The sequence below is a fragment of the Grampus griseus genome, assembly GCF_964374135.1.
Source record: "Grampus griseus genome assembly, chromosome: 20".
NCBI lineage: Eukaryota > Metazoa > Chordata > Mammalia > Artiodactyla > Delphinidae > Grampus > Grampus griseus.
Genome location: NC_139014.1, coordinates 48,493,848 through 48,513,496, shown reverse-complemented (window position 1 = coordinate 48,513,496; position 19,649 = coordinate 48,493,848). Strand labels below are relative to the sequence as shown.

The 19,649-nt window shown below is 53.7% G+C and overlaps 2 protein-coding genes across 6 annotated transcripts in view; one reads left to right on the top strand and one right to left on the bottom strand.

Moving 5' to 3' along the window:
- The window catches only part of SLC13A5 (solute carrier family 13 member 5), a gene marked incomplete at its 5' end in the record, with an annotated part of 22,794 nt that extends 5,020 nt beyond the window's left edge, over positions 1-17,774 (top strand). Inside the window, 10 exons of the mRNA XM_082680017.1 lie at positions 229-365; positions 2,683-2,870; positions 3,850-4,015; positions 5,509-5,631; positions 8,874-9,089; positions 9,927-10,027; positions 11,089-11,207; positions 13,134-13,295; positions 16,338-16,475; positions 17,635-17,774. Of these exons, the coding sequence (XP_082536143.1) occupies positions 229-365; positions 2,683-2,870; positions 3,850-4,015; positions 5,509-5,631; positions 8,874-9,089; positions 9,927-10,027; positions 11,089-11,207; positions 13,134-13,295; positions 16,338-16,475; positions 17,635-17,760 (1,476 nt within the window). The 3' untranslated portion in view covers positions 17,761-17,774. The remainder of the gene's footprint in view (positions 1-228; positions 366-2,682; positions 2,871-3,849; positions 4,016-5,508; positions 5,632-8,873; positions 9,090-9,926; positions 10,028-11,088; positions 11,208-13,133; positions 13,296-16,337; positions 16,476-17,634) is intronic.
- The window catches only part of LOC309837961 (uncharacterized protein C17orf100), a 65,422-nt gene that overhangs the window by 20,722 nt on the left and 25,051 nt on the right, over positions 1-19,649 (bottom strand). The gene's annotated exons all lie outside the window — the stretch shown is intronic.

Genomic DNA, 19,649 nt, shown 5'->3' with positions numbered 1-19,649 from the left:
CTTCTCCGAGCCCTTCTCTGAGCTGCCTAGGACCCGGGGGACCAGATAATACCCTGTTTGTGGGCTCTCTCTGGCATAGAGACATACCCTTGACCCTCCGTCCCCATTCCAAGCTGCCCTGAAGTCAGCATGCTCTGCTCGCCTATCTCTGGGGACTTGGGTGACCCTGAGCCCAAGTAGTGTGTGGTCAGGGGGCAGGCCTGATGGGGCCTCCATGCCGTCCTGCAGGTGTGCGTCCAGTACATGAAGGACACCAACATGCTGTTCCTGGGTGGCCTCATCGTGGCTGTGGCCGTGGAGCACTGGAACCTGCATAAGAGGATCGCCCTGCGCACGCTCCTCTGGGTGGGGGCCAAGCCTGCCCAGTAATTACGCCTTCTCTCTCTTACCGCAGGGCTCTGCAGTAGGCCCCAGGGCCAGGGAGGGGCATGTGGCACAGGCCAGATCCCCCACAGGCAAGGACTGGCCATGGCCTTACCTGGGCTTTGCAGCCAGGCAGACCCCTGGGTGGGTGGAGGCTGGATCAAGCCATGCCTGATACCCCTAGGGGCTCTGTGGGGAAAGCGGGAAAGAGATGGCTCAACTATGCAGCTCAGGGGGGAGCAGAAAGGTCATCCCTCCAAGGCTGGCACATCTATTCCCTCTGCAAAGCTGCTGCTTACCCCACCCTTCCCCCATTACTCAGTCGTCTCACCCCTCTCCAGGATCTCCCCTGACAGTCACAGGCCATTCTGACCAAGCCGTGGAGTTGATACAGCAGAATCACCTGGGTGTACCGAGTGCCCACAGGGCCCCGGGCATGATACCGGGGGCTTATTTACCACCTCATCTGACTCTCACCGCACCTCTGAGGGTTGGGGATTATTCCCATCACCCACGTTCTGTTCTGAGGCACAGAGGGGTTAAATGGTTTGCTGACGTCACATGGGGATTAGACCGGGCCTGTCTGATGGGGCCTTGCCCCCTCTAATTGGGAACTCAGCATGCACCTTTTTTTGAGGCAACGTGCTCCCTAAATGATGGCGTGACCCAGCCCAGCCCTGGGAAGGCAGGTTGGTAGCTCACAGTAAATCCCTCCTGCTGCGTCCTCATGTCAAGGGCCGTGCTGGGCTCTGAGCACACAGAGGCCCCGGCCCGCCCGAGCACCCCTGGCGCCTCAGCAGCCTTGAGTGAGGGCTTTGTGACTCTCCGACCTGTCACCCGAGCCCCTCCAGTGACTGGTTTACAGTGTCAAATCAGAAGCCATTGCATTTTCTAGAAATGTGAGGCCTCAGAGTTCCTGTTTTCAGGATCCTCTGAGTGGTTGGCTTTTCTCCGTCAGCGGGGGTGGGGCTCATTCTGGAGTGTGCTGGAGCGCCTTTGCTCCCAAACCCAGGGTGCCCAAACCCACAGCTTCTCTGCTCCTTCCTGTCACCTGGCTCCTCCTCCGAGCCTGGCTTCCAGCTGTCCAGCTGCCTGTGCTGGGGGCGACCTGTATGTTGAGGCTCCCTTGATGCCTCGGAGCATCATGTTGAAGCCTCATTCATGTGAACTCTGACCCTCATCCTAGCCTGGATCCCAGCCTTTGTACTTATGGGTCCATGAGGTCTACCTGCATGGATACCAGCTAAAGCCCAGTGCAGTGCAGCCCCGAGACCCTTCTTCAGGCAAACAAATTAGTGGCCCTGGGGAGGAGCCTGACTGCAGAGGGGCATGGAGACCAAGAGGTTGAGTTCCATTTAGCCAACCACCCCTCCCAAGCTCCTCTGCTCCTGGCCTTGTGCCAGGTGTGTGGGACCCATGGAGAGGAATCAGACCTTCCCTGCTCATGTGCTAAGGAGAGAGCAGACATGGAAACAGTTTCAAATCCAGCCAGCGAGAAGTGTCCTAGAGAAGACTGAGGAGGGTGGGGTCAGCCCTACCTGGTGCGCACTGGGAAGGAGGTGACAGAGAAGGGATGCTGCCTGAAGGCTTTGAGAGACCGTGAGGAGTTTTCTAGGCAGATGACACAGGTGGCACAGAGGTGGAAGGTGGGGTGTTACACGGAAACGGAACGTTTTCTGAATACTGTTTGGGGATCTGGTCCACTGCAGAGCGGAGGGCGGCAAAGAGTGTGAATGGAGGGAGGTGGGGCAGGGGATCAGCCGTGAAGGAGGTCCCACTTCCCAGGGCCCTCCCCGGCTCATCCTACCCTTGAAGGCTGACTCCTCGCAGCCCTTCTGAACTCATGAGGGGAGAGGTGGGGTCAGGGTGGGTGGGAATCTTCTAGATAGAAGTGGGAAGTTTGGTCTGCCTGCACACAGGGCTGCTCAGCGCACCCCTACGTCATATTAGGGCCAACTCTCCACACTGGGTCCACACAGACTGGATGCTGGTGCTTCCCTGGCTAGATGGTGAGCGCCTTAGGACCACGACTGAGGCTCAGGCTGCCTGGTGACCCGGTAGCCAGCAGAGTAGATGTCAGTAATGTTTGTGGGAGAGAGGTGCAGAGGGAGGAAGGGAAGGGAGGGAGGGAGGGAGGGAGGCAGGCACTAAAACTGCAATCCCCTCCTGGATAGCCAACCTTGAACTGGACTCAGCACCTTGGCCCTGAGCCCTGGCTTCCCTGCAGGGGGCGCCTAGCACCGCCCCCCCTGCTCCCTAGGGGCTGTGAGAGGTGGGGGCGGGGATTCTCCGGCTTTCCTCCCTGCCCCTCCTCTGCAGGCTGATGCTGGGCTTCATGGGCGTCACGGCCTTTCTCTCCATGTGGATCAGCAACACGGCCACCACGGCCATGATGGTGCCCCTTGTGGAGGCCGTGCTGCGGCAGATGGAGGCCATGAGCGCAGCCACCGAGGCCAGCCTCGGGGCTCTGGAGCTGGCAGACAGGGGCAAGGCCGGCGAGCTGCCAGGTGAGGCCCTGGCCAGGGCAGCCTTCCCCTCTGTTGCCAGCAGCTTTAGCCACCTCCCTGCTTCCTGGAGCCCTCCTTTTAGCAGGCACGTAGAGAAATACTTAGAAGACGCTGTTTTCCTAAGTTTTAGGAATGTGATTAGTGCATAAAAGTTAGATCCTTGAGTAGAGCTTATAGCAAGTTCCTGCCCTCCGTTCCCGCCATCACTGAAATGAATACGTGTTGATTTGATCATTCATTTGGGTATCTGTTGAGCACCTACTGGATGCCCCTCAACCCCTTCTACCCCTACTCATCCTCAGGGCGGCCTCCTCTGAACAGGCCAAATCCCTCCACACTCTGTTCCCGCAGGTACTGGGGTTGGTCGTCCCACCTTTGCTTCCCCGCTAGGCACCGAGCTCAGGAGAGTCAGAGAGTGCCTGTGTTTTTCTCTGTCTTGTTCGCTACCCCATCCCCAGGGCCCGGCGTGGGGCCACTCAGGGCCTGTGCTGACAGCCTGATTGCCGGACCCTGGGCCAGGTCCTGGGGCTGCAGAGATGAAGCAGACACACTCCTATCGTGCAGCCCAGTGGGACGGAGTCAAGAGGCCCCTCGGAGAGTTCGTCTGACTTGGGGGGAGGCCAAGGGTTGCCATTAGCCAGACACTGAGGGAGCGCAGAGAAGGGAGACGCCTTGCTAGGAGGAGAGGACATCTGGGATGGATTTGGGCCCCTCCCTCCAGATGAAGGGAGCAGCTTGAGTAAGAGCAAGGAGGCAGGAAAGAAAGGAGTGTGTCTGACGTCGCTGACTGGGCTCGCCGAGGGACGTAGCTGGGGGTCACGTGGGGCCGGATAAGAGCACTGGGCTGGAGGCGGGGGACAGAACCTGGGCGGGGAGCCGGCAGACCTGGCATGCCTGGGTCCTCAGGTCAGCGGCAGGGTCAGGAGCTGAGGCTGGGCAGGTGGTCCCCAGTGTGCCCACGGCAGTGTGCCCACCACAGGGAGCCAAGAGAATTTTGAAGGTCCCTCCACGAGGCAGCGGGAGGTCGACAGGAAGAACATATGCAAGGCCATGACCCTGTGCGTGTGCTACGCAGCCAGCATCGGAGGCACTGCCACCCTGACCGGCACGGGACCCAACGTGGTGCTCCTGGGACAGATGCAAGAGTGAGTCGCTGGCCATGCCTTTTGGGGACAACAGTGGGGGGAGGATGGGGCTGGAGGGGCCCACCCACCTCTCCCTCCTCTTCAGCTGGGCTCTGGAGCCTCGATGGGGGTGGGGGCCGCCTGGCAGGGGTGAGAGGGTGGGCCGCCATCAGCCTCTGTGGCCCAACCTCCCTGCACATGCTCAGGACCCCACAGCACAGGAGCTGATGTCCACAGACCGGGTTGCTTTCTGCTCAGGACAAGTCCTGCCTTTCTTTCCTGGGCTCAGGATTCTCGCTCAGACAGGGAATGTGGATTGAACGTGGAGCTAGTCATGGGAATTGACAGTGTAATCCGAGAAGCGGGGTCCTTGGTTAAAACTTGTAGAAAATAGATGCCCCTAAAGATGCTCCCCTCAAAGCTGGCTCACGACCTCGGTTGTTAATGGCGATGGTCCTATGACACCTGGAAAGGTTAGAGGTTAGGTCACCTGGTGCCTCACCGCCTCTTTCACTATGGCCCCTCTAATTGCCCTTGAGAGGGACGTGTGCCCCTGTGAGGCTCCAGGTAGACCATGGGGTGGTTTAGAACTTCCCAGCCTTGGCCACAAAGGGACCCAGGCTTTGAGGACCCAGTTCTGTTCTTGGTCTTGTGCCAGGTGGGGCTTGGGTCACAGAAGTGAGAGGAACCTGGGCCCTGCCCATGGGATACTCGTGGGCAGCTGAGGGTAGCAGACATCCAGAGAGTTCTGGCGGGTTGTGTAAATGAAAATAAGTACAAATTGCAGTGGGCGCAGAGGGAAGGAACAGAAGTACGACGGTGCCCGTCCTGTGCAGACAAACACCCTGGACAGGGGTCGGGAGGGCAGCTGGGAGGTGGGAAGGGCGGGCCTGCAGACACTCGAGATCCAACAAGCAGACTGTTTTGCTCCTGTGAGTGTTTTCTGTAATGACAGCCTTATGGTTTCCCCTGAAGTTCCTCTGGGCTGAATGGGAAAAGCTCTGTGGCTAGTTTGACACCCTTGGGCTAAAGGGAGCAGTGCCTGGGGTTGGGGGCGGAAGTGACCCTCCTCCAGCCCCCAGGAAACATCTTCTGGTCCCACCCTGGGAAGCTTTTGAGATTTGATTTCCTAAGGGGGGGGCCTTCCCTTGCAGAAGCCCACGGGGTGAGGTTCTGAGGCATCTGTGGACCCCCTGAAGCTGTTGGCCAAAATCTGTGTGTACAAAGGGGTATTTTTCTGGACTGAAGGGCCATGCCTTTCGCGAGCTTCTCAGCGGGGTGTGGACCTCCAGGAGGGGCAGTTGGTCGCTCCTCAGGCTTGCCTTGTGCGTGGCTGTGTTCTGGGGCCCTTGCTTGACTGGGGTAATGCTGAGGGACGGGTGTGGGTGGCTGGACTTCAGGAGGAGGGGGCCCCACTCCAGACCCCCTCTCAGGGCCCGGCAGCTGCTCAGCCTCCGCCCGCTCTCCGCAGCTCAGTGTCTGGTAGAGATGTGGACCAGCATTTTCCCCTTCAGATTGTTTCCTGACAGCAAAGACGTCGTGAACTTCGCCTCTTGGTTTGGATTTGCCTTCCCTAATATGCTGATCATGCTGCTGCTCTCCTGGCTGTGGCTCCGGTGTACTTATATGAGATTCAAGTAAGTTTGAGATGCTTATGGCACAGAGGATCTAACCGTGCCTCGGCTCAGCAGGGGAGTCTAGAGAGTCCCTCCTGCAGCCCCATCTCCTGCTAGTTTGCCCTCCAGTTCGCGCTACCCCTGCTGCTCACCGTGCCTCTGCACATGCTGTTCCCTCTTCCTGGAATGCCACTCCCTGCCTTCCTACCTTCCAACCTCCTCAGTCCTCAAGGCCAGTTCAAATGCTCCTTCCTCAGCGACACCTTTCCCAACTCCCCCTTCCCCCATTCTGATTCTGACGGATTGCCTGCTCGCTGTTCCGGACTTCCCTGGGCACACCACGCCTTGCCCCTTGGCACCTGTAGTCATGCTCCAGTGCCAGCCCTCCCCTGACCTGAGCTCCTCTGTGGCCTGCGGTAAGTCCTCTCTGACCCCTACACCCGGCCGGGCTCCCAGCCCAGGGAGAAAGAGTAGGTGTATCGTTGTCAAAGCAATTAACAAGAAACTTTGTTCTTGGTGCCGGTCAACACTGCTGGACAGACTTCCACTTGGCTGCCAGTGTCTGTCAGGCCAGGTCACAGCAGACCTCCTGATAATATCCACGTCAGTCCAAACCCAGATTTACTGAATGCTTACAATGTTCCCAGCAGCGCACAGCTTCTGCAAAGTTTACCTTCCAGCTCCCAGCACACAGTTGACCAAGAGTCAACCTTGACAGCAGCCAGACTTTGGACAGAAACCATGATGTGTGGCTGACAAATACCTCAAAATGTTGTTGTCATTTTTAAATGCACAAACTTCTCTATGGCGTGAAGGTGACCCTCTCACACTGGAGTATAAAGTACCTAGCTGTGAGCCATGTGCTCTGTGCCTTAATTCACATGGCGCTTGAGCCCAGCAAAAAAACAGAGGCCTATGCGGCCCAGAGATCTCAGAGCTGACAGGTAAAAGCGCCCACGAAGACCTGTGCGTTAATGGGAAAAAGGGGCACTCTGGTTAAGTCTTCTCCTGAAGGAGGAACTGTTTTCAAGACTGCCGTTCAAAAAATCTCTGTCCATAATCAAAGCAGCCATAATGACGACATAACGGTAGCTGTAGGCATTCGTCGCACACCCCACCCTGCCCGGTGTCCGGGCCCCCGTGTGAAAGGGAAGCTACTCCTACGGGTGCTTGGCTGCAGTTTGAATCCCTCATCTGGTTGGTCGTGGAGAGCAATGTCAGGGTCATTCCCTCCAGCCTAATGCTGAAAAACTCTAGCTTCCTGAGTCTATGGGCAGCTTCCTAGGCCACATCCAGCCAAGGGAGCCACAGACCCTCCCAAGAGCACCCAGGACTCTTGGGATATTCCTGCTGGCTTACATCCAACTTTCCTCACCAGGCTAAGCCCTGAGTTAGGCATGACGGTTCTTCTGGCCCCTGCCAAGGGGCTCGGGGTCCCTTTGCCTCTCCTGCAGCGCACTGACCCAGTTCATCATGCACCCACCCAGCTCCCGGGGCCCCCACAGGAAAGCTGGATCCATCTGCCTGCATCCCGTGCCAGCCCAGCGGTCACCAGACGGATAAACCCAAAGATGAATGTGAAACCACTTAGTGTGAGAGGGACCTGAAGGCCCGGGGGCACCACTGCAGGGGGCCGGCACTGGACAACTGCATATATGATGCAGCCCCCGGAGTCTGCAGCCAGTGTGGTGTCGGGATGTGTCTCCAGCATCAGACAGGGGCTGGGCAGCTACCAAAGTCACCCCTTATCCTGGAAGCCTGAAGCCTCTGGTCCAGCCCCCGAGTCTCGAGAACGACAGGTGGCAGCAGATCGGTAGTGGGTGGAACACAGACGCTCTCAGGCCAAGGGGGCGAGGACAAGGAGGCCAGCTCCCACGCCAGCAGAGCCATCCCCATGCTGGATGATCTGGAGGTGTCCCTGGCGGGTGACCCTGAGGACAAACGTCCTTGCCCCTTGTCCAGAACGGAGATCTTGGCCGGCGGTGCAGACCTGAGTCCCCATCACTGCCACTTCCTTTCCTAACCCCCGAGCACCACGGGAAGCTGTGTCCCAACCTCCTTGAGTCCCTGCTCTAGGCCATGCCCCATGCCCTGCATGGCCTTCACCCTCTCAAGGGTGGTTCCCGTCCAGCCCTGGCTTCAGCATTCGGCACCTCAGCATGTATTCCATTAACCCCTGTGCTCCTGGGAAGTCTGTTTTAGGGTCCCAGGAAGGACTCCCACAAGGGAAGCCTCTCTAGGGATAATCCTCTTGGCCTTGCCCCCCACCTTCAGGCTGACAGGGGCTGGAACGTGTGATTGGAATCCTCAGCGGATCCCTCGGGGTTGGCATCCTGTGTGCCAGTGGCCCCAGTCAGCCCCTCCCCAAGGCTAGGTACCCTCTATAACTCCTCCGAGATCCCTCCTCCTTCCTGCCCCCTCCTGCCAACACTCCCCAGGGAAGTCCTGCAGGGTGCCCTGGGCAGGCGTGTTGGCCAATGGGCACTGGTTCCTAGGGAGCCCATCCAAGAGCAGGACCTGGCTGGCTTCCCTCCTGCCTTAGCCACAGCTACTACGAGCCCCGGAGTCTTCTGGGTCCTTAATCCTACATGTCAGCTCCTTGCAATGCAAGTACCCACCCTGTTCCTGCCTGACCCAGTCTGCTGGGACCTGTCCTTTTCCTTGTGTCCTCTTGAGCCACCTGCTGATGGGGACTGGCATTCTTGCACCATCGAAGGCAGCTCCAGGCCGCAGTGGGAGGAGGAAGACGGAGCACGTGAAGGAGCCTCGGCCCCACCTTGTGCCGGTTCCAGATTTCTCACGGCCACCCCCAGATGTCGGCAGCCACCGGTCTCTAGGCAACTGGCACCTGCCGGGACCCCGTTGCCAGCAGTGGCCTTGGCTCTGCTTCCTTCTGCTTCCGATGCTCCTGTCCATCCCCTGTTCCCTGTTTTGCTCAGCCTCCCACCCTCCTGACCATCCTCTCTTCCTACCTCCACTGTCCCTGACACCCCACCTGTGCCATCTCAGGCTTCTTCTGGGGGCACCCTGGGGACATATGCTGGGCCCATAAAACAGAGACTTTGCCCCACTATGTCCTGTGAGGTAGGGTAGGCAGATGACAGAATTGGGGAGTGGGAAGGGACTTGCTCAAGGGCCCCCGGGTGACAGGCAGCCCTGTGTGGCTTTCTATCATGTTCTGCTGCCCAGTGTTCACGCTTCCATTCAACCAGCCCTGAGTCAACCAAGACGCCCCGCCATCCTCTTGTCTTTGCATTCTCTAGTATTAAAGAGTCCTGGGGCTGCGGGCTGGAGAAGAAGAGTGAGGAGAAGGCTGCCCACGAGGTGCTGTGGGCGGAGTACAGGAAGCTGGGGCCCCTCTCCTTCGCTGAGGTCAACGTCCTTCTCTGCTTCTTCCTGCTGGTCGGCCTGTGGTTCTCCCGGGACCCCGGCTTCATGCCCGGCTGGCTGTCAATCACCTGGGTGGAGGGCAAGACAAAGTAAGTGGCTCCTCCCACAGCGCGCCCACATGGCTCTCCTCCTTTTCTGCTGTCCAGTTCTGGAGCACTCTGCTGGTTTCTGGACTCATTTTTGTCTCACCAGTCTTCCTGACAAGCTCACAGATGTGTTCTTGTGGCCCCTCTTGCCCCAACAGGCTGGCAGGGTAGCCAGGCTGTTATAGAGAGAGGTCGGTTGGGCTGGGACTGGGGCTCTCAGCGCTCTGGTTTCCAAGTCTCTGTTCTGCCATCTTTCGTTTCTCATCTTTCTTCAGGTCCGGGCGAGTCCCTCTGAAGACACACATCCTGGGGTCCAGAAGCTTCTTTAGACAGAGACTTGGCAAAAGGGGGGATATGAAGTTTCTCTCCTGGCTGTTATGTGGTCAGAATAGAAGAAAGGTTGAGAAACATGCATATCCTAGAAAGGGCAGGAGATGTGGACAGGGAGATTGCTGCCTGTTACTGCTCATTCCATTTTGAAGGTCTGCTTGGGGTAGCCCCAAAGTCCTTGTGGCCACCCTGGTGAACCCAGAATCCCAGAGAATCTGGCTGGGAAGAGCTCATGATGTTCACCTATGGAGCAACACAGACAGAGAGGGAAGTGAGCCGCTCAGAGCCACTCGAAGTTGGTGGCAGAGCTAGGCCAAGAACGCCAGAGTCTCGGTGTCCAGCCAGGATTCAGTCTACCTCACCCCTCCTGATCTTGGCCTTTGGGGTTCCAGTTTTCTTACTCAGATGAGCCTGTTTCCTCACGTGGGAGCATTCAGACACAGAGCAGGCTTGCTGCATGACTGTCGTGTAGCCAAGATGGGCTAATCCCGTGTGCTCCTCCCTGCCCAGGTATGCCTCCGATGCCACAGTGGCCATCTTTGTCGCCATCTTGCTATTCATTGTGCCTTCGCAGAAGCCCAAGTTCAACTTCTGCAGCCAGACTGAGGAAGGTAAGGCTCCTGTCCTGGCCTCCCATTCATCAGGGTTGGGGCCCCGGCAGCAAAGGATCTCCATGGTGTTCCCTGGGCCCGGGAGGGAGAACATCTCACCCTGCTGAAAAGGACTGTGGCTAGATTACAAAGTCTGGGCACAGCGTATTTTCCAAGGCTTCTCTGCATATTGTTTAGTGCAAAATCTCCTCTTTTGCTTTTTAAACATTTGAAATCGTATTTATTTTACAACAGGAACAGAAAGAGATTTCACATTTCCCATAATGCCATCAGTATTTTGGGGGTTTCTCTCTCCCTCCCAGTCTTTGTTAATATGCATATATATTATATGGCTATAATCAAAACACACATAATTTCAATCCTGTTTCTTTACTGGTTTTTGTTTTCATGTTTTTGCTCGTGGTTATGCTAGAAACATTTCCTGCTATCGCCACAGTCTTCCAATTCATTTTCTCTAATAACGGCATTATATTGTATCGGGGGCTGTAACCATGCCCCTGTCATGGAGCATTCTGGCTGTTTTGAATTCTTCATTATTATAAATAAATGTTTTCGTGAATATAGCTTTTTCTTTGAGGGTGTTTCTTCTTTAGGATAAATTTCTTGCAGTGATTGCAGCTGGGGTAAAAGAGTATATTTGTCTTCAAGGCTTTTAAAATGTATTGGTAAATTGCTTTTCAAAAAGACTGCACCAATTTATAACACTAACAGGAGTGTGTAACAGCTTTACCATACCATGTCTTTACCAGCAGCGGGTGTTGTAGTGATTACCGTAAATTTTAGCTAATTTACAGATATGAGACGGCACTCATTGTCCTTGCAGGCTTTTATTCCCCTGCATTAGATCTGTTTTATCTCTTTTGCTTGCTAATGCTGCTCTGGGCTATGTATGGGTTTTTGTTTTGTTTTTTTTCCTGGCCACGCTACGTGGCTTGTGGGATCTTAGGTCTCCAACCAGGGACTGAACCTGGGCCCTCAGCAGTGAAAGCACGGAGTCCTAACCACTGGACTGCCAGGGAATTCCCAATGTATGTGTGTGTGTTTTTATCATCTCTTCTCAGAAATGAAAACACCATTTTATCCACCTCCGCTGCTGAATTGGAAGGTGGCCCAGGAGAAAGTACCCTGGGGCATCGTGCTGCTCCTGGGGGGTGGCTTTGCTCTGGCTAAAGGATGCGAGGTAACTTCTCCACTGTGGGCTGCCTAGGGCCCCTTCCTTCACCAAGAGGGCAGCTGAGAACTGCTGCACCCCTCCTTCTCGGCACCCCAGGCCTGTGCCTGTGTGTTTCTGTGTCTGTCTTCTCCATGTAACTGTTCATTTCTTGAAGACAGGGCCTCTGCCTTGTCATCTAGGTACCCTGCACCATGAATAGTGCCTGGAATAGAGAAAGTACTCCCTGAGTGATTTTCAGAAATGAGTGAATGAGTGACCCTGGTTAGCCAAAAGGGATGGGGGATGCTGGGAGGTCTCCTGTGGGGTTTGGTAATAACAATCTCTGCTTTGATTTATTCTAGGCAGATCTTTCTTTCAAGTCTTTGTGAATATTTTCACCATTACCTTTGGTTCCTCTTCCTGCTGAACTTTGTTGATATGGTTGCCATTAAAAATTTTTTTTCTCTAGCTAGGTATGTAGTGACATAGGAGGAGAGGAAGAGCTTTTGGGGGAAAACACCCAAAAATGCAACTTTCTTACCTCCCCCCTTCCCTGATAGGGAAGAAATGAGCCAGAGGGAGGGATGCTTGGTGCTGCTCTCCTCTGTCCAACCGTTCATCCATCTATCCAGGAATAGAGCGTAATACACAGACTTGGTCTATCTTACTATTGCTGTTTCCTCAGCATCTAGGACAGAGCCTGGCACATAGTGGGTACACAACTATTATTTGGATGAACAGATCCATCCATTTAGTCACCTCTCCATCCATCTCTCATTCACTCATTCATTCATCATCAAACCTTCCTATCATGTCTGTGTTAGGTCAGGCACAGGAATTACAGAGGAGATTGATATATGGTCCCTGTTCTTGAGGATTTCACAGCCTAGAGAGGGGGGCATGTTTGGAAGAGCATTTCAGAAAGAAGTGACACATGAGTAAAGAAATTAGCGTGTTGTATCCAGCTGAGGAACAGCAGACGATAAGGCTGGTGAGGCTCACAGACGCCACTTCACTGAGGGTCAAGATAGGGAGTGTGGAACTTATTCTGAAGGTGGTGGGTAGCTACTAAAGGGTTGAGGCCAGAGAGTAACTTGGTCAGATCTGCACTTGGGAAAAATCTCCTGGATGTCTGAAGTGGAGGCCTAGGCCGGACAGGGGTTGGGGAAGACCCAGTAGATGCTCCCTAGCCTTCATCTAACACAGGCTCAGAACACTGGACTCCATGGACCACTGTCTCCTTCTTGAAACTCCTTCCTCCTTTGGTCCCCAAGACATCATTTTCTCCTGTCTACTTCTAACTCTGACCATTCCTGCCCTGCCTCCTTGGTTGACTTTTCCTCTGTTCTCCCTTAAATATGAGTGTTCCTGAAGGTTCTGTCCTTGGCTGCTTCTTTGTTCACGTTTCATTCTCGCCCTGGACAATCCATTCTTAGCCTAAAGCCCCAAATCTAAATTCCCAATTTCTGGCTCAAATCACTCTCTTGAGCTTTAAGAACTGTGGGAGACAGAGAGGAGATGATAGACATGAGATGTTTTGGGTGACATGGTGACTGGGCATAAGAAATAAGGGGGACAGAGACCCCAGGATGACCCCCTAGCCTTCTAGGTTGGACACTAGGTGAGTCTAGTCACTGGGCTGGGGAGCCCAGGGGGAGCAGAAGATGAATTCAGGTTGGGGCATGTTGGGTCTGACACGCTCATGGGATATCTGGGTGGAAATCCAGACAGCAGACCAGCTGGGCTGGAAACGAGGATTTAGGAGACAGCAGAGTGAGGATGGAGATTGAAATTGTGGGTATGAATTAGATCACCTATGGTAATGTATGCAGAGAGAGAGAATCAGAAGTGAAGGTGGGCTGAGCTCTTTGGAGACAGATGAAGGTCCCTCCAGGCTCTGGAGGAACTGTGAGCCACGAGCCCTGTGGTGACTGCCCTCCCTGTATTTCCCAGGCCTCGGGGCTGTCAGAATGGATGGGGAAGCAGATGGAGCCCTTGCATGCTGTGTCCCCAGCAGCCATCACCTTGATCTTGTCCACACTCATTGCTGTGCTCACAGAATGCACAAGCAACGTGGCTACCACCACCCTGTTCCTGCCCATCTTTGCCTCCATGGTAAGTAACTCTGCTGGGGGTGATGACCCTTAGTCGTCATTTCATAGGAAGCTGACCATATCCTGGGTCCCTAGAGAGGCAGTGACACCAGGGGCCCAAGCCTGGCCAGGTTCTGGAGACCTGGGTCCTGAGCCCTGCTCCAACACAGACTTGTGTGCCCTTGATGGCCCTGGGCCTGCGCTCAATGCTTTGCTGGTTCTTCTTTGTATCCTCCACGCTGACCAAAAGTGCTAAGCAACAACCAGGTGCCCTAAATTTATTTATAAATGTAATAGATTATTTCTCAAGCTGAGGAGACAGGGCTTACACCAAGGAGGCCATGGGGGAATGATAGAGGGTCTCTCAGAATATAGCACAGGAGAGCAGAAGGCCTGCAGGACAGGGGGACACCATTGGCTGGAACCCACCAGGAAGAATCTTGGGGGAAATGGAGCCTGGGAATGGTGGCAGGGGAGAGGACGTTCTGGGAAGATGGAGTAGCCCACATAAAGGAAATGAAGTGCACGACTGAAAACTCCCAGAAGCCTTGCTTGGCAAGCTCAGGGACTGGGGATCAGTGGGCACTGAGCCCAGAGAGGCTGTGGGTGGTGGTGGACGGGGATGCTGAGTGCCAGGCTAAAGAGCTGTGTTCCGTGGGCAAGCATGTTTTTGAATTGGGACTAAGAAGAAAGCAGAGCTTACAGGAAGCTCGACTGTGACCTTCTCTTGCATTTCCTTTTGTCACTCATCACTTGGCAGTTCCAACCTCAAGGTGGTACAGAAAAAGCCCTAGGTTCGGAGTCAGAAGACCTGAGTTCAAGTTGTGGGATCCTCAAACCCGTCACTCGAGTTCTTTCTCCTACTCTTGTGCTGAGGGTCAAGTAGGATGAGGCCTATGAAAACCCGCTGTAGATGTAAAACGAGCTGGGGAGAGGCTGGGGCTGTCATTCTGGAGTTGGGAGGACAGACTTACAAAGGCCTCAACACAGGATTTTGAAGTTGGTAAATTTTCATTCAGTTGCCAGGGTGTCCACGTGTATAAAAAGCAAACCCAAGTGATTTTCTCCTTTTATTCCAAGAGAAGATGGAAGTATTAGAAAGAGCAAGGCGGCCCATCTCCCCCTCCCCTAAGCAGGCTGCCCAGGGCGAAAAGATGCCGAGGAACGTCTTCTGATGCTGGTCATGCCATAGTGAGGACTCCTTCCCCTAGCAGAGGCCTGGCTTTGTCACCTCCAGACACTAGTCAAATGGGGGTCTTCACCTGAGAGGGTGGCCAGGCCCTTCGAAAACAAGCTTTTCTAGAATCCGAAGTCCTGACTTAGATTCCACACAGACCTCACACTCCTGCCTCAGCACCCACCTGCAGGCAAAGGGAAGGTGGTGACCCCCCAGCTGGGTCACAGAGGCACATGGGGTACATACCCCATGGGGAAACCAGGAAGCAGACTGGTTCCTCTCAGTTACTCCTAGGAGTGTAACTGGCGCAGCCTTTTCAGAGACCTGTTTACCCATGGGAACCATAACCTGAAACCCGCTCATACCCTTTGACTCTGGGAATTTTTAATTTTTTTCCAATAAAAAAAATATTTATTTTTTCCTATGGTTTAGAATATATCAATACAGTGATACATGTATAGCTGTTATAATAAAACCCCCTATATTAAAAGTATATGCTAAAATACTTTCCTGATAGTGGTGAAAATAAAGAAAATTGGAGGCCACTGGTAAAAAAAATATTATGTACATATTTATATTTTGTGCATAGAAAGGTTTAAGATATAAGGTTTGTGAAAATAAAATGACAAGGATTTAAAAAAACCCTATTGCTAAGAGATTATACCGGACTCTGGGAATTTTATGTCCAGGAATCTCTTAGGAAAATCATCAGAGATGCCTACAAACTTAAATTATAAAGATGCACATCAAAGAATTATTTGTTATAAAAATACTTCCATAATAGCAGAGATTGGTGAAATAAGTTATCATATATTCATACAATGTAATACTATCAAGCCATTTAAAAAAAAAAATCACAGTCCTGAAGGGTATTTCATAAAATGGGAACACATACTTTTTCAAAGCTGAAAATGTGATACATACACGTAGCCAGAAAACGTCTAATCATACCCAAGAGTATACAGACCCTTACGCTCTAGCTTCCTCCCTAGAGACAACTCCTGTTATTAATTTCTTAGGTATCTTTCTGGACGCATTACACATGCACACACAGACACACACACTCTCCTTTTAAACAAATGGCATTGTTCCATGGTCCTGTTCTGCACCTTATTAAATCTAATCATATATCTTGGCGATCCTTCCATTGTTAGCACATAAGACCTACTCAATTCTTCTTTTCAGCTGCAAACTATTCCATTGTTTGTATATATGTATTTTATTTGACCGTCCTGCTATTGATGGCCGTCGAGTCTGTTTCCTGTGTGTTTTGCTGTTACAATATTGCACTGAACATCTCTGCATATGTGTCTGCTCTCATGTGCAAGTAGATCTGCATGATAGATTATTAATTTTGGTATTGACAGACATTACAAATTATTATATCATTCATTCATTCAACAAATACTTATGAGCATCTGTCTACTCTGTGCTAGATGTGGCTGAATTTTAAGCTTTGAACAGATGGATACCAAATTTCATACACAAAATGATCCCAAATGTGTACAAAAACACACCCATCCAGAGGCACACACACAGGTGAGAGATGTGGTCCCTGCCCTCTAGGCTCTCTCTGTGTCAGGACAGACAGACATGTGCACACATGGGCTGCAGCAGTGCCTGGCATGGTCTCTGGCACATAGTAGGTGCCCAAGAAGTATATGCTGAGTGAATTGAGGGGGTTCAGAAAGGCTTTCCGGTAAGTTTAGCCTTCAGGGTCCAGCAGAGTTATCATCCAGCTGTGGCAAAGGGTAGAGGAGCCAGCAGGACAAAGGCACAGAGGTGGGAATGTACACAGTACATCAGGGAAAAGCTTTTTAGAGTGATGGTCCCCAGGAGCTTTTGTTTTCTGCATCTGTGACGTTGTAGTGCTGTGTTTTTCCCCAGTCACGTTCCATTGGCCTCAACCCGCTGTACATCATGATCCCCTGTACCCTGACTTCATCCTTTGCCTTCATGTTGCCCGTGGCCACCCCACCTAATGCCATCGTGTTTTCCTATGGACACCTCAAGGTTTCCGACATGGTAACGCAGCCGCTTTTATTCACTCCTATCAGCTATGATGCTTTTGTCATGAGGGATGCCCCATTTATTAATGACTTGTGGTGTCAAACAGTTTGGGACCAAATGTCCAGACCCAACTCATTATTTGCATTTATATGCAGCTTTTTTCTTCTTTTTTGACATGATCTCTTATTTCATAGACTGTTCTGTCTCCCAAAGCTGAGAGGTGGGTTACAGAATCTCCCACCTGGAAGTGCCCGAGCAGCCACCAGGGGAGCCTTCACTGAGCACTTGGAAGGGGTGAGGGTGGGAGTCCCACATGGACAAGATGGACTTCACAATCTAGTAAGAACCCGTGAGGACAGTCAGGAGGGGCAAGGCTGAGATGAGGGGAAATGTTAATGACAGCCAGAGAGACTGACAGAGGTGTCTACAGACATGGAAGCAGGCAGGGGGAGAGACACCACTGCCTGGGAGCAGATGCTGCCTTGGAAACAAACGCTGCCAAAGGAGGAATTCTTCAGCTCTGCTTTGGCTTTATCCCAGCCTCCGGTGGGAGGAGGGCGGCTCTGCAGCTCCGGAGTGGGGAGAGGCAAGTGGGCAAGCAGGGGAGGCCAGGAAGGCGTTAGCTAACTCAGAGCCTCCGCTGGGTATCTTTGGGACTCCATGGAGCATTCTCACCCAGAGGGTGGGTCCCAGAAACCAGGAATTGCAAACTCAATTCCAATCCCCAGTGAAAACTCTGCCACAGGGTTTGAAAGCAATGGTTAGTGAGCACCCAAAGAACGCAGAGCATGCCCTAGAAAGGCCAGCACGTGCCTGTGGGACGGTGAAGGCGCTGGGGTGAGCGCTGGACCTGCAGTCAGACCCGGGCCCCTCCAGTCACTCCCTCGCCTCCCTGAGGCCCAGGTTTCCAAACGTCCCAATGGGCCTGAAGAGCCCACCTGTCCTGCCTGTTTCCCAGGCTGCTTTAGCAGTGGTGCTTCTTACTGGACACCAAGTTGCTCTGCCTGGGGGGTGGGGTGAGCACAGGGCCTGGCCCGGGGATGGGAGGCCCAGCAAACAGTCTGTCTGTCCTTTGTTCCCTTCTCCCAGAGTGCTGGTTCCCAAGGCCCATTCACCTTTGTTCTGACAGCCTGGCAGACCCCAGGGTGCTGACTCTGACCCTGTTTTTTTCCAGATGAAAACAGGACTAATAATGAACGTCATTGGAATCACCTGTGTATTTTTGGCCGTCAACACCTGGGGACGGGTCATATTTGACTTGGACAGTTTCCCTGACTGGGCTAATGTGACAGCACATTGAGACTTAGAAAGAGCCGCAAGACCACGCCCAAGGCCCCTGCCCTCCTGAGGACACATGAACCTTCCAGTACAACTCATAGCAGAGCTTTGGGGTTCACGCCCCAAGGTGACCCCATGATGCCCACACCCCACGGAGACCCAGCCAACGGCCACCTCTTCCTCCAAGCCTGGGGTCTCAGCTGGGGATGGGTGTCTGGAGGGCAGGCTCGGAAGTAAAGCCTCCCATAAGGCTGCTGGCGTCCATCTTTCCTGGGGGCCTGCCATCATCTCTGGGACAGGCAGGGTCCCACCCCCACTAAGCCTTGAGCTGGCCCCATGGCTGGGCTCTGGTGTTCTCTCGTCATCCAAATGGCAACCAGATCCCAGCTCTGGAGGTGAGAAAACAACCTTCCAGAGCCTGTGTCTCTCCCAGCTTACCTCGGGCTGCCTCAGATTCCCTCCTGTCACTCGGAAGGGACAACCCAGCCTGGGGACAAAATGTCTGGTCCTGGGAAGCTTTCCACTGCTGGAGCGAGTGGGAATCAGCGCCTCCTGGGACCACCAGGAGTATGGTGCCACCCCCAAAGGATGAGGAATTTGAGTCGATAACTTCCGGACGACACCACCTGCAGCACCCCACTGACAGTTCACTGCTCCATTTGAACTGACAGTTTGGACCCCCTTCCCAGCTCTGTGGGGCACCTCCTTCAGCTCCTAGGCCCCTCTATTGTCTGGCCGACATTTGCTGGAATCTGCCCCTTTTGTCCCAGGCAGGTCAGTTTGGCTCTTCCGGGAGATGCTTCTCCTGCCCCACGACAGCTGGGATCACACTCCAAGTATGGGCAGTGATGGCCTCCTTTGGGGCCACAGGCGGAGGTCTAGGTCCTCCCTCACCTGCAGACCTAGAAGGAATACCTGTTAACCGCCAAAAGCAGGGTTCCTTTAGGGTTTGTCTGTCATGCCAGAGTTTGGGCACCTCTGGGGAAAGCCTCCCTCTGCTGACTGGTCTTGGCAGTCTAGCCTGCTGCTGACAGAGCATCGTTGAGAACAAGCAGTGCCCGGCGGTCCCTGAGCAGACAGCCCCTGCCCATGAGTGAATCTCCCTGAAGTTGCTGGACAGACTCCAGAGTGGTCTGGGAACCCTCAGAACAACCTGTGAGAGACACATGAGAGAATCCTATCCTCCTACCACCAACCCAATTTCCCTTCCTTCTTGTGCTGCTCCATTGATGGTATTTTTCAGAGCAGGAGAAAGTATGGGAACCCAAGGAACCCCCATGCCCCACCCGAGGACCAAGCATACGCCACCTGGTTCCTGGGTGGGACGATGTCTGAGCGCCCAGTCTGTCTCCCACGGAAGGTGCACGGCGCTGTCTCTGGCTTTCTGCTGTGTGTAGGGTGGGGGTGGGCAGGCAGGTGGATGAATGAACACTTACTGCCCACCTCCAGTGTGCCAGGCCTCCCCGGCCCTGGTGCATCAGACAGTTATCTCATTCAGTCTTTGCAGCAGCCTGTGAGATAGGCAGGCATTATTAACCTCCTCTGTCTTTCATTAATACTGGGGCTCAGAGAGGCCAGGCCATGTCCAAAGTCACACATCAAGTTAGTGGTGGCTAAGGTTCCAATATGGATCTTCTGCTGCCATGTCCACTGCTGCTTCCTCTAGCCATTAAGGGCCTTGGCCTTACAGGGACGGTAGGGAAAGGTGGGTGGCCAAGAGCACATCTACCCCAAGGCCCTGCCTGCTCAGGGATCATTCACAAGAGCCCTTTCTGCTGCCTCCTCTGCGATGGGCTTAGGTCAGTCCTGGAACAGACAGGGCTGGTCTTTGCCCAGAGAAATAAAGCCTTTGGTTGGAGAGAGCAGTATGGAAATGGCTACCTGCTCCCCTGCCAAGATAAAACCGACCCA